Here is a 15332-nt window from a genome sequence, read left to right as displayed (position 1 = left end):
TAGTAACATCTTTGAGCTATTGTCAAACTCAATGTAAAGCATACTTCCAACTTTTCATAGCATCAAATTTCAATCTGCATGATTTTTTTACAAGTGGTGCCACTGAAAAATATACTACAAAGAAATCATACAAACTGTAAACACAAATAAATGTTTGGCAGATGACAAAATATGACATAAGCCAATGAGAAAATAAACATGTGACATCATGCTCGTAACTTCTGTATGCTAACAATTCTAGTTTGTTGGTCACTAAAATGATAATGAGTCACTTAAAAAAAAAGAACATTCAAAATTCATTCGGATGGAACTACAGTACATGCAAGTCTAAATGCATGACAAATAAATCACATTTCTATTCATGATTGACTTAAAATCATATTCCTTACTGCTCTTACAAAAGAAACCAAGCTGATATAAGACATAGCTTAACAATGATACTGTCGCATAATGTCAAAAGTAGAAGACATCGTTCCTACCAGGCAGTACGTTGGCCTCGGGTTTGGGAATCAAACCCCGTGCCCGGATGATCTCCACCTCGAGCTGTCCCCTGCGGTCCATCAGCCCCACCTGGATGTCCCCGAGACACGGGGCGCCCAGAACCTGTCTCCCCACCAGCTGGGCCGGCCCCAGTCCATCCAGGAAGTCGTTGATTGGACCGTCCAGCCTCACGCTAGATGGGAACCACACGCTGTAAGTTTGCGGAGAGAGGAGAGACGAGGACAGGGCGGTTAGAGAAGGGCGGGAGTCAGACGGTGTTAAACACAGAACAAGGCAGTTAGGCAGGACGGGTGTGGAATTTGCTTGGTAGAGAGCAGACTCTTTCTAGTAAATTGGTGGGAAAACTTTATCAAAAAGATGAACATTGATAATCATACCCGAAATGATCAACATGATTTCGAAACCAAGTTTCTTAGGTTTGAATCTAAACACAGAACACAGAACAAGGCAGTTAGGCAGGACGGGTTTGGAATTTGCTTGGTAGAAAGCAGACTCTTTCTAGTAAATTGGTGGGAAAACTTTATCAAAAAGATGAACATTGATAATTATTCCCAAAATGATCAACATGATTTCGAAACCAAGTTTCTTAGGTTTGAATCTAAACATACACAGAGAACAAGACAGTTCTTCAGGCAGGGTCTGTAGTTTGCTTGTTAGATCATCTGCATGTTTTATTAGTCTTTGGAAAAGGGAGAGGAAATTGATTGAAAATCCAAGACAAATTTGTTTTGAGCCTTTTTGAAATATAAAACTTTGATACAGAATTACTTGCTAAATGATTGACATGAGTTCAGAAGCAAGTTTTCAGAGCTGAATGGGCTAGTTTCCTACGTTTTCATCTTAATACTCAAGTTTTCTAAGTCTATTTCATATATCTTAACATTTGCAATAACTGTGTTAGTTCTGACAACATTTGTTCTTTATTTGCCAATAACAGAATGTGTTTGGAGACTCACAAAAAGAAAGATTTTCAGGACTCAAATTTGACAACCGAATGAGCAAATATCTTTTGCTTAGTGCATAATTTTTTCAGTTAGAAAAATCCATTACAACACCCTCACAATGTTGGCATCCACATTCGAATCAATATTAACATGATGAGTCTTGTTGTAGCCCAAGAAAACTAAGGCAGAAAAAAAATTAGACATGGAAAAAGCTATTATGGTGGGGGGAAACAATGGAGTATGAGGTACAGAGGACAATGGACCATACAGGGGGAAATGCTACTGGGTGTGGATACATGACATTGTACATGTACATGGACATCATGAACAACTTAGAACAATATCAACATGGATGAAACTAGTAACAACACTATCTTAAATAAATCAGACGATACGATGGTCAAATTAAGAAGTGGCAAGGGCAAATTAAGCATTGAAGATGATTTACTACAGTAACTGTGATTCAGTACCAAGGACAAGGCTACCCAACAAAAATATACTATTCAGCACCAAGGACAGGGAAAAACTTCCGATATTCTGTCAGATTATATAAAAAAAAAGTACATAGCAGATACCTATTAAGTGAAAAAAGTCATCATTTACATTCTCAAACTCCAACCTTACAGTCCAGTCTTGAGCAGCTTGTACTTACTGCACAAAACTGGTGTGTTATGCCTAAATAAGGTTTTACCGGTTATACGAAACAAACAAACAAACAAAACTTGTGCTGGGCAAATTGTAGTGGGCAACCTCAAGCCAACCATGCAGACTCACGCCGTATGTTCAGAAAAGACGCTGTAGCCGCATAGTTTCTGTTCAGAACTTTATTCAAGCCCACATCCAGACTAGTTTCGCCTTGTGTGTGGCATTTTCAATGGTTTAAGGCTCGAATGGTACTAGGCTGAATAAAAGTTCTAAACAGGAACTATGCGGCTCAAGATGTCTTACTGAGGGACGACTGCGGTGTGAAAGATGTGGGTTAGCTTGAGGAATAAATCCACTCTTCTTTGTAAAACAAAACTTACGCTGTCATGCTGGAAGAGTCGGAGCTGAGGCTGCCGGTGGACTCCGTGCTCGCCTGGCGCCCGATGTTCTGCATCGACGCAGGACTGAACAAGCCGCTGCGGGGAGACTTCCCAGCATCTGGGAGACAAAACGGATTGATCAGAAATGACATTATTGCAAATTGGCTTTACACCACATATAGATATAGATGCAGTAAAGTTTTGTGTCATTGAAGATGTTGTTAGATGGCATCATATGCACAAGATTTCAGTTTAAAATGACTGCTGCTGGGCTTGGTGTTCAGTCAATTTCAGTTGGAGTGGGGTGAGAATGCCCCTCTGGGGACCCAAAAAAGGTGGCTGCTGGTTGGGTAAGATGTAAGACAGTTGATTGCTCAGCAGAGGGCTTTAACTATGTAAAATGGACTCGACTGTTTCAATGTGGCTTGTGACTGCAGGTGGATAGCTGCACCAGGTGGTTGCCCTTCCAGGTTTGACTGTACTTATAAAACTATTCATTTTCCTGACCTGTAACAGACAGATGAGGTGCTGGAGCTCTTGTTCATTGACAACTCATTTCTATAACTGTGCCTCTCCATTTCTTCCCAACCTCTATCAGAAGAAAGCATTCATAAGGCTGTTTTTATATTCCTCACCTGTGGCAGACAGCTGGGAAGTGCTGGAGCTCTTCTTTCTAGACAGCCCCATGAAGGCCATCATCTTATTGCTGGTCGACGTCTTGCGCATCCTGCGCCGGTTGTCCATGGAGGAGACGGCTGTGTCGGAGACGCTGCCGTCGTTCCGGTCGTACATGTACATCTCCGCACTGCTGGAAGAGCGGGTGGGAAACCGCGAGCCGCCCGGGGGAGGGGGGTGCCGCATGCCTTGGGCCACGTTACTACGGAAACCAAGCGACAAACTTCTAAACAAATTGTACATGTAATCATAAGGTTTGTGGAGTTTTTCAACTCCTCGAGGTTGTAGCAACTATATGGTCGGGTTCTTGGGTGCCTATCTAACTCCAGACAGTTCCAACAGTGTTAGAGTCTAAACACAAGTCAGATACATCATCTTATCATAAATAAGCATTATTTTGATCCATTCTTTTAATTTTTTTGCCTGGGGCCAGGTTTACTATGGAAGCCAAGGGACTAACTTCTAAACAAATTGTACACAACTTTGTTGTGAAACGTTTGTGGTCCATTGATATCGGGTACCTGTCAAAAACCGTCAGTTCCAACAGTGTTAGAATCTTAACACAAGTCCTGTATATCATGAGTTACTATGGAAACCAAGCAACAAACTTCTAAACAACTTACACATATGGAGTTTTAAAACAATCATACAATTATCCTGTTTTGTAGAAACTCTGTGGTCCATTATTACTTAAGAAGATTAGTTAATCTGTTTCTTTTTTTAGTCTACACAATCTGGAACACCCGAATCTCGAATTTGAGGAAAATCTACCTCATTTTGTGATAGGATCTTTGTATGCCATTTTAAAATCTACACTTTGCCCACATACTTTTGAATTTTGCAGCACCTTTAAAAAAGAGTGAAGGATCAACATGCACTAGAAATGAAGGGAGCAATCATTGCCAAGTATCACTAACCATCTATCAGTATGAACCAGATTACTCTTTGGAGGGAAACTGGACAAAATTAATGTACCTGTGTACATGGCTGCTATCCATATACATGTAATCTGGTCGGTGTGACCTTACCTGATTGCTTCTACGAACAGAGACATTTAGTGTGACAGACTCGAGTGATGAACATGTTATTGGTCTATGACATACAGAGGCTCGGGCCAAGCAGATAAGAAAACAATTGTAAATGTCTTATACCTTAAGGTGTCATTTTAGTTCTTTTAAATGTTGTCAAAATTGTATATATCTTAGTCATCATTCTTCCAATGCTGACCAGGTATTTGTTTCTTGAGGATTTTGTATTTCTAATGGTAGTTCACATTTTAGGGATTGTGATTTGATTTTAGCAATGTTTCTGGCTCTATCTGAAGATTGTGTGTGGAATAAAACTTAAGGGTAATTCCATTAGATACCTTGTCTTTCCATTTCTCAAATCAGTCCATAATCTTCCATAGTTCCATAATCTATATAAGAAAAAAGCATCTATACACCATTTGTGGCCATCCATTGTCTTTATAGATACTGTTGAGGACTTAAACACAAAATTTGATCATATGCGAATTCTTGAACCTCCAAAGTGTATCAGAAAGAAATAAAAATCGAATTGAATAATATGACAACAACTACCCAAGGTTCAGCACCAAGGACAGGTCATCATCTAAGGAGAAGTTAAATCCCCTGACTTATTCAGTTTATCCATGTACTGAGCATGTGAAAGTCAAAGATAAACTACAAATGCACAAAAAGAGATTAACATTTCATTTTTTTCGCTTGGAGGGGCGCTAGCTACTTAAACCTCATACTAGGTTGGTTTCAAGTCAGTCATCCCTGGACAGAAATTTTCTTTTTGGGACTGATAAATATGTTACCCTGTCCATCCCAAAAATATTAACTTCATGACATGAAACTGATGATAATATATTTTCGTCAGCTTAAAATGACAGATTTAACAACGGACATCAACAACATGGGCTCTTAAACAATGAGGGGGGTGGGGGGTGGAATACAAATTTAAAGCTGCTTCAAACCCAGGCTCCATAATGCAAAATTATCCAATGGTCTGCAATAATTCAATTTTGAATATCACTGCAGCAGCTACCTGGCTACCATATATCAATGCCTAATGTATTAGTTTTATAGAAATCATGAGTACATTCATGTGAAATCAACCCTATAGATTTACTACCACTGACTGATTTGATACATCATTTACCGAAAGAGCCTGTCAAAAAGTATGGAGAGTGACAAAAAATTTGAAATGAAACACTGCTGGTTGTAACGCTAACATAAACTATCCAATAATCAAAATTAATGACTGCAAGGCTCCCGCCTCGTTTGATTAAATATTAGTACAGCGCCTCTCAACTACGAATCTAGGTATCATTAGCATTCGTTACAGATTGTAAAAACAGTTCTACGATTGTCTGAGAATGATAAAATGTTGGAATGATGTTTTGATTTCATGTTCACATAAACACTGCTAAAGGGACCATAAAACATTCTGTATCAGTTACTGTAACTATTACAGTACCATTTGTCTCAAGTATCAAAAACACATTCATTACTAAAACTTTTTCACAGTACAACATGCCATGGATGATAAATGCGTCATAATTCGATATGTGTGCTTTTGCTATTCTAATACAATCTTGAAACTAAAAGGAAAAAGACAGCAACAAAAATCACAAAGGAAACACAAAAGACATGCTGATAGTTTTATTTTTTGTTACAACACAAAAAATAATTTTCAACGTGCAAGACATAATCATACACAAGACACAACACAGAATATGCATGCAAATATATTAATGTAATATTTCTCTGTCCTTCATATACATGTTTATCAAATATTTACACAATAGATTGTCCTACCTACAACAATCTAATCCCAAAATACCATGATTGTGCTTTGTACCTTTTAGAAGGTTAAACTTTCAGCTCAAATGTCACTGGCCAGTCTAAAAGTCCAAAATCTTGTATAATATACTTCTCTCGATATGACTTAATTTTCAATAACAGTAATTGTGATTGATGTTTTCACTAACATAAAATAATTGAGAGAAATAATCATACCTATCTGTAGGAGTAATGCAGTTTTCATGATCTGAAATATTGCTTCCGCTTTATACTTGACATGTTAGGTGTAATTTCCAGCCATTTTTCCTGCACAAAATGATGGTATCAAAACATATTTGTTTTGATTTACAAATTCACAGACTCTGACTGATGCTTGGTTGTCAGAAGCTTTGCTGGGCCAAAAGAAAGTAGTAGCTACATCTTCACATTTTTCCACAGGAATTCCTGCTATTTCCACAGTCAAAGAATATTTGGTGCTGGCATTTGACTAGTCATTTGAATGTCCAAATTTGATTAAAGTCACTAGTAATGCATTTACAATTTAAAATGTGAAGTGATACCGTCAACTTTGTTCTATTTGGTTTCCTTTTTCACATAAGGAAGATAAACTTTCATTGCACAGACCCAACTGCTTTATATGCAGAAGATTTAGAAATATCTTTGTTATCCATCCTCCATTTTAAATTGCATAATTTCATCTTTAATGTGAGAATGTCATGGTCTTGGGTTGTAATGTGTTTAGAGCTACATTATGTATTCAAAAGATGTAAAATTGCACAATCACAAATAAATAAATACAAGACAAAGTCATCTCATTAAAGACCTGATCAAATATACTGACAAATTAAATCTACTGACTAAAAAATGGCAAGAAGATTATTCATTTACCAATACTGGCTACATCTAATCAACTTAATGAATTATAATATTTCTTACTAATTATGTACAATACACTAATTTGTGGCTTCAAAGTTCAATAAGAGATTTTTCGATGTTCAGATAAAAACAAATAAACGGAATGAACTTTGTACATGTGTTGTGATATGTAGAACAAGTTTGCAACACTAGAACTGCAACAAAATAAAACTAAGAAATAAAACAGCAAATTTCAAAATCTAGCTAAGATAGAAGTCTATCCCAAACCTTTGTTTGGGATAGACAGCAAAGAAAATGCTTTGAACCTAAAACATGTCACTCACCAAGAACCCTAAATGTTTATATTTTAACCAGCTGCCCATAAGGTAGTAACTATTGTTCGATAAAGGTTAGACATCCAGATAATAAGATATGTGAGAAAATAGTTACTCAAACAACTGGATAGATTTTGGAAATGGTCAGATGTTTCTGGTAGCATCCACTACCTTTCAGCAAAGACTAGTGGATGCTAGCTGAAAATTCTGACCATTTTCAAAATCTATCCAGTTGCGCTTGAGTTTAATACCTACTCTCTTTCTACAAATTTAAGCTGTAATTCATGATCCTGAGAGTTGAATGACTTTCTTTCAAGTGTTGTGAAATTCAGCTGTGAATTTGCAATATTTGCGTAGTACTAAATCATATATCCTCATAATGACCGGACAATTCCTTTTTGGGAAAGGATTTTGGGTATTGTGAACTGTACACTGTATATTGTCGGCTATCTCATCTTTTGTCTTTGGAGATGTGTTCTTTTGGCTCAATGGAAGATGGTAGGAAAAGAAATTCCCTAGCCGGTAAAATATTTTTAGAAAGAGATCTGCAAATAGTTTCAACATAAAAATCTTAAAAACCGTGTGGCCTTGAACAATTGACCAATATTTTCTAAAATAGGTAAGTCCAAAACTTCTCAACATAACAATCAAACTGCATAGAACATCATCGCTAAGGTCTCTCGTGATCATGAATACAGGCTAGTTTTTCTGACAGTTCACTTTATCAGTTTTCAGCTATCCTAACACCAGCTGTTAATCAGCTTCACTGGGTTTAAAGCAAGCATAGAAGTTGGATCTCTTCCGACTTTTCTTTTCTTTGGAAGATGGGATCAATTCGGTTTCCTCTGCTTCAAACTCCTCAAGAATTGCATCGGCTCTCCTCCCCCCTTTGTCTGGGTTAGCGACCGAGTTCTGAGGCGTGAGACCTCTGATTTTGTGCTTTATCTCAAGATCAGTGGGGGTATGAGTCAGGGCGTCTTTTCTACGGGCACTACTACCACCGGTACTGCAACAAAACATAAAGACAACACAAAATTAAGGGTGCGTCGGGCCTAGCTGTATGTAGCCTGGTATCCATTCTATTCTTGCTCTAGTCCCCTCCTCTGATCGCTTTCTTGTTGAATAGTCTGGCACCCGTTGATAGAAAAACGATTCCCACTCGAATATCAACATAGAATATAACTGAGAGCTCTGATTGTAACAGGGTTCGAACAGGCATTCAGATGTTCCATCCATGTTACAATGCTTGTTAGAAATATTTGATACCCAAATGTACATGTGTATAATACTATGTAGAGGCCAAATGTTTCAATACAGGGACGGGCGCCAGACTTTTCAGTGGGAAGCGATCAGAGGAGCAAACCAGAGCTAGAATAGTGCGGATACCAGGCTAGCCTAGCTGACCCTTTGCTATCTACTTCTATTTTACTAGTTTATCGTGCAGAAAACCATAAACAGAAGAGAAGTGCATGATAAAAGGTGCCATACAGTAAAATCTGATCCGTGCAACGGTTTTACAAGATGACCATTCTCAAGTTCAAAGGAAACGCGTTTACGGCTTGCTTTAGAGCTTTTTGATTACAAATGGGACCGGATTGGGGAATTTATTGTTAAAATGTTCTAAAAGTAATCTTAAGGAATAAAAGTGATTGGAAAAGTGAATCATATTGATTTTCCTATTCTGAATGTACATGTATAATAATACCAATGTTTTGGACAGCAAAATGATACAAAACTGATTTCTATTCAAGCCGAAGATTTGACATGAAAATAGATGATTGATCCAATCAGTATTCAGTGACATTGAGGTGGTCAAGTTGCAAAAATAAGCAAAAGTGGGGAAATGATAAAAAAATAAAATATTACCCATTTCACAAAGTTAAATCAACAAAACAAGTGAAATACCACATTCTGTACAGAAAGAAATATTATTGGATACAACACATCATGCTCTTTTAAGTAAGAAATGAAAATTTTCAAATTAAAACTTTATGTAGGCAAACAGGGAAAGCAGGATGGTGCTAGCCTGGAATCTAAATCTATCATATAGCTGACCAGTCTCTGTGTCCTCTTAATGCAGACTCGGGAGCTAAAATAGGTTTGGACACCAGGCTGGATGGTGCGAAAATGACTGAAGTTGCTTGGAAACACATTTTCAGCTTCAACATGCAGAATGTGATGGTGATGTGAAGGTAGAAGAATAAGAATTCTAGGCCATTCATTTCTACTTTCAACTGAAACAATTTTTTTTTGTCGGTAGAAGCCTTTGGAAAGAACTCAGATTCAAATTTCATTGAAAGAGCCAAACCAATGCGGTTTAAACCTCCTTAATCAAACTTTGATCAAACAGAAGAGCATCAAAACTTCAGATTTAAAGATCTGTGGAATCTTTTGAGGCAATTTTTACTCCAAATGTGCTAAAAAAAATCAAGACATAAGCTTTCTGGTAATCAATGAAGCATACATGCATGTCTTGGCCAAAAACGCTAAACCCCAGATTTAGAGGTTACAGCTGTGGAAATGTTTGAGGTTATTCTAATCAAAATGTGATAAAAAAATCAAGACATAAGCTTTATGGTAGTAAATGAAGAATACATGCATGTCTTGACCAAAAAAAGGTAAATCGCCAGATTTAAAGGTTAATTTGTGGTGATTTTTCTGTCCAATGGAAGACTTATTATAAGCTTTCAGGTAGGCCTTAAAAGGCAAAAACCCACCAAAGATTTTTCTCCCTTTACAGTCACACAGAAATAATTGAATTGAGAGAAGCTCAGGCAAGTATTACTTCCTCAAAGTTCAAACAACTGACAACCTTTCCATGTCCTGACAAATGGCCAAGAAGTAATTGCAGGTAGCCATGCAGACTGTGTTAACATGCAAGCAAACGTTTCCACTCGGAAGGGTTTGAAGGTGAAGTTATGTTCTTGTCCTTGACTACAAGGTCAGGGGAGGTTAAAGGTCGGAATAGCCACCCTAAAAATTAAGACATCAAACCTGCACATAATCCAGAAACCGAATGCTGAAATTTCAAAAACATAAAAAACATCTATAATGATAGGTTTAAGAGCCTAAGGCGTAAGTATCATAATATAATATAATATCATATGATCTCCTGACAGATACATTGTGCAAATCCTATGAAACCTAATTTTCTATGCTAAGTAATACACAAGAGAAAAGTTAGCTAATCTTAGGTAGTAAGTCGAGACAGAGACAGATTGAAGTCATTTTTTCTATGGAATTGGAAAGCCATGATGCATATTGAAGGTCTTAAGAGCATTGTAGGATTAGAAAACATGGCATGACTAACAGAGAGTTTAGTGGACTTGACTAAATGTGTCATTTTTGCAACTCAAATGACTCCTATATCCAAACATAAGAGCATCAAAATTTCAGATTTAAAGATCTGTTGAATCTTTTAAGGCGATTTTAATACCAAATTTTACCACTCGAGTTCCAAATATGACAACGTTAACCATAGAACTCAGCTGGTTTGGCCGTGACCATCCCTAAAGACGGCTGCAGGCATTACCCATGCATCTTCAGCAGTACACCATCAATCTGTGCCATATTCAGCCCTTTAATGTACCCTATATGGGAAATCCTGACGGCTCTTTGTGCTTAAATGGACTCCCTCGAGGGTCGACGTTCCTCCGGTTTTACCTGTCGTTATGCACCTAATGCGCACATCAGCCAGGAGACGACGTTTCTACATAAATTTTACGAGTCAGAAAGGCTGGTCTCAATATAAGACAGCGAAGACAGCCGCTGAAAAACACTTAGACATCTGCTATTTCTATAATTATTAGTAAGGAAGGCTGGTCTCAGCATAAGACAACAAACACAGACATTATCATATCAATAAACAAGACGTCATCCTTATGTTATTTCTGTATCTACAAGTCAAAAAGGCTGGCAGCAACATTAGACAATGAAGAGATCTGCTCTCATTGCAATAAACAAGATGTCTGCTATTTCCAGGGGAAGGGCTAGCAAACCATCCCTGTGCGAAATTCCCCTGCTATCAAAAAAGCAAGGAAACCTGCTGCCCTATGTGGCACTAGGCACTACTGAACTAACAAACCAACTGCTATTTCTACATCAGACAAGGAAGACATACGCCAAAGCAATAAAAAAGATAATCATCTGGTTGAGATTCAAATAAAGACAACATGGCAATCCATCACTACACCCCACTGTATGAAGTTGTCTAGTACACCTAGACACTTAAACTGAGACATAAATTAGTTTCTTCTTTTCTGAGATCATTTAAGAGATCATTTAAGATTCCCTGACAGATTTCTTGTATTAAAGACTCCCTGTATCAGACACACTTCTTTTGGGGCTAAAACACACCTAATCAGTTAAAGGGTTACAACAATCCTAATTTGCGAAAAATTAACAAACAACTAAGTTAAAATGATGCTGTTTGATATTTTCAAATAATTGATAGAATATACATATAATAAAGTCAGCTTAGAATTTATCAGAATATCATGCAGTAAAATAATATTGACTTTTAACTGCTGACGGTGGCAAGATGCTAAGATGAACTTGAACATGAATATTCCATAAATGTTAACAGATCGGTGACCCTAAGCTTGGACCTTCGATAAAAGAATCCATATGTTCATGGACAGGAAGGCTGCTTTGTAGAAATAATTTCCTCCAAGAAATCTAACTGCTACATGTGTACCTGTACAATTTATGTCTGCCAAAAGGATTCCTAAATATCACACCTTACAGTAAGCCGTTGTATGTGCAAATATTTGATAGTACCAAATAGCATCTACATGACAAATTTCATCTTATAATTCTACATCAAAAACAGCGAATGCCTTGTGCAAAGATAACACGCTACTTTCATGTACCTTTCAAAACAGCAAGAATCGTCATGTTTACCGTACCCGCCATCAAGCATCACCCTGTTGCATGCACAGATTTAGCAAGCACAGAAATCGCAAAATCGACGGAAACTGACCCAAAACCAAGGACTACAGTAATCACTCTACCTGTCCTTCCTCCTTAAGAATCTTAAGGAAAGGCTGCGAGAAACCCGTAACCGGGCGTGGAGGTTGGTTACCGTGTCTTCCTCCTCATCTTTGTCTTCTGTATTTACCTCCGTCTCCATCTTGGATTCCTTGTGACTCATGAAATATGCAATTTTTACCCTGAAATGCTATTATCTCCCCAGAATACCCAAATCTACTCCTCTCGTCTTCAAACTTGTTCCCCTCATTATAATTTTCCTAAAATCGTCAAATCTTAATAAAGAATCGCTTGATTTCTAAATGCAATGACAGTTTGGAAAGCTACTTAATATTAATTTCATTCCGAAATGCTGAATGAGGAGAGGTTATATGCTGGACATATGGATGTGTTTACAAATCCAGTTTGACACTGTCTTATATTTCCGCCACACCGAGAAATCCTATTTTCTGTACTTAGAGCAATGGTCATAAATCACCAGATTACAGGCAAATCGTACCACGAACTCAAAACATATCCGCGACAAGAAAGATTTATCCAAACAAATTTGTTACAATTAGACACGAATCTCAAATAAATTTCCAATTTCACACACTTTCCCTTTTTTGCTTTGCATCTGTATTTATGCAAATTTTGTACTAAAACGACACTGCCTTTGCTATTATATGTCAACTGAGGGATGTAACGTGATTTGTTATAATTAGACAAGAATATCAAATAAAGCACTAATTTCAAACATTTTTCACTTTGGCTTCAAATCTTTCTTTATGCAAATTTATGCAGATAACCCTCCCTTTGCTGTCATCATGTCAACTGAGGGATGTAACGTGATACATTTAGCGGAAATGAATTTGTTATAATCAGACATGAATCTCAAATAAATGACTTGTTTCATACACTTTTTCTTTAAATCTGCATTTATGCTAATTTATGTGTGAAATGATGATCCTCCCTCCCTTTGCTATCATTATGTCAACTGAGGGATGCACCTTCCATAGCGAATAATCCACAACAGTTTTAATTGGTCGGTATTGACTCATTTATACATATTACAATCTGTCTTCATCTAGAAGCACTGCTCATTTGATTTTCTTCCGCCAGGCATCCATAAAAGTAAGATTCTGCAAGGTGGACACCTTATGATGACCCTGGGGCCTTGACTTGTTGGGATGTGCCTGAATTATGCATGATCTATATAAGGCCTAAGAAAAAAAATCTCATGTTTCTGATTACGGTGCTGAAAAACTTAGGATATGCGTGTAGGTAAGGATTGTCTTTTTTTTTTTAATTTTCCATTTCTTTTCTTTTTTTGATTTCCGTCCAAGTGATCCAGCAAACAGTACAAACAGTTTGCATCAGGACACTAGTATTTTCAACATCATATTGAAATAATATAGATACACATTGTGTGATGTCTATTACACATCAAATGTTTAAAGCTCTAATCTGGTAATAGACTCAGTGAAATACAGGAGTTCTCTTTTGGGCTTAACATGTTTTACTCAGATGTCAGAGAACCTAATAAATGTACCTTGCCAGTGGTCCACACAAAAAACAACAGCTAGAGTAGGCAGGTTTTTGCTAGGGTCTGTCATGTAACCGGAGACACAACATTTTTTTCCCAGGCCTCAGCACATTGTGAGGAAGGCACATGTCAGCATTAACCTGATAATGCCACGGATGGCATAGGGCAATTAATACAATATGCCGATGGCTGAAGAGATTTTAAAAGGAATTTTTTGTTTACCTTGAACACTCTTGTCTTTATTCTGACAGGTGTTTTGTTGAAGTTTGACCATTTAAGCAAATTTTCTCCTTTGCAACAATTTTGGGTTGGATGTTTTTTAATTTTTCAACTATTGTGTATTTATCAACAATTTCCTAAAATACCCCCAGTTGAAACTGTTAAATTCTAACACATTTAAGGTAGCTTTCCTTGTGTGGCTAATCTATTAGACATTTTAAACAGAGGCATGTGGATTGGTCATTTCAATTTTTTCAACCGATTTTCGGACTTACTTTCTAAGTATGTAAATTGCCTTTGTTGGTTTTATTGAGTCCCTCTACATGTATGTAAAGTAGGGTTCTTCTCTAAATTCATCTGCAAGCATGCATTGATATGCATGTACATGCATATGTACCTGAGCTACTAGGTAAGACGGTATAGCCAAAGCAATTTGTCGTTGATGAAAATTCAACAGCACATGTACAAGAGTTGCATGACAATTCCTTCCCTTACTCTACCTAAAATAGGGTCCTTTTTTTTAAAATTCAGCTACAAGTATGCATTGATATACATGCACCTGTGCTACTAGGTAAGACCATATATAGCCCAAAGAATCTGTCATTGCTGAAAATTCAACAGCACATCGTACAGGAGTTGCATGACAATGCCTTCCCTCCCTTTTCATAAAGTAGGGTTGTTGTTTTTTAATTCAGCTACAAGCATGCATTGATAAACATGCCCCTAATAATAGTGACGTGTATGTTTCCAGGCAAGACTGTATTGCAAATACAACCTGTCAGCACTGAAAATTCAATTCATATCGCACAAGACTTGCATGTCAATTCCTTCCCTCCTGCACAATCTAGAATACAAGATGTCCCGAGGTATGCTTTCAACAGCTTTTATGACAAGCAGCCGGGCCTCGCATCTGATTACCATGCACTGCCTAGGGCTGGAACAGCTCACTGCACTGTTTATCTTGTAGAAACTATTTCAACCTGCAAGTTCTGGGACACATAGAGCTCTCTTTGAAGATAAGATCAACCGTTTTGTTCCTTTGTATGGTGCAAGATGATACAACATGTACCCTGACGCAACATTACTCAAAGCATATCAAATGTGTACCTTATATAGATTTCTATCACAGGCTATTCAACAAAGAATGCACTCCAACATCAGTTACAGGGAGCAGAGACAGACACAGGTGTTCCTCACAGCCATCTTTTTCGTCATCACCTTTTGCTAAACTTTTACCTTAAAATGCATGGGAACAAAAATGAATAAATAGTGTTGCCGAAATATCACTTGTTGAAGCCTTTGCATCGCTGGAGTTCCAGAATTAAATGCCTATTTTATTTTCCAGCAGAATTTCCTGTCTGTTTGAGTGCAGCAACAAGCAAGTTTTCCGCCCAGTCCTCTGTTTTCATATTTGCCAAATATTCACTTTTTACTGTTACAATATTAGGACTGAG

The 15332-nt window shown here is 37.4% G+C and overlaps 1 protein-coding gene across 9 annotated transcripts in view; it reads right to left on the bottom strand.

Annotated features, from left to right (window-relative positions):
• Window positions 1-15332, bottom strand: part of LOC136424382 (regulating synaptic membrane exocytosis protein 2-like) — a 170350-nt gene that overhangs the window by 14605 nt on the left and 140413 nt on the right. For 6 of the 9 annotated variants that reach the window (XM_066412957.1, XM_066412951.1, XM_066412953.1 and 3 more), the window contains 3 exons: window positions 3106-3347; window positions 2471-2588; window positions 480-691 (listed from right to left, as the gene is read on the bottom strand). In XM_066412957.1, the coding sequence (XP_066269054.1) occupies window positions 480-691; window positions 2471-2588; window positions 3106-3347 (572 nt within the window). Of the gene's footprint in view, window positions 1-479; window positions 692-2470; window positions 2589-3105; window positions 3348-7198; window positions 8152-10139; window positions 10165-15332 lie in introns of those variants that run through there. The other 3 variants (XM_066412952.1, XM_066412961.1, XM_066412959.1) reach the window with 3 other exon arrangements.

This window comes from Branchiostoma lanceolatum, chromosome 18, assembly GCF_035083965.1.
Source record: "Branchiostoma lanceolatum isolate klBraLanc5 chromosome 18, klBraLanc5.hap2, whole genome shotgun sequence".
NCBI lineage: Eukaryota > Metazoa > Chordata > Leptocardii > Amphioxiformes > Branchiostomatidae > Branchiostoma > Branchiostoma lanceolatum.
Note: the sequence above shows the minus strand (reverse complement) of the source record. Positions and strands in the feature narration are given on the sequence as shown.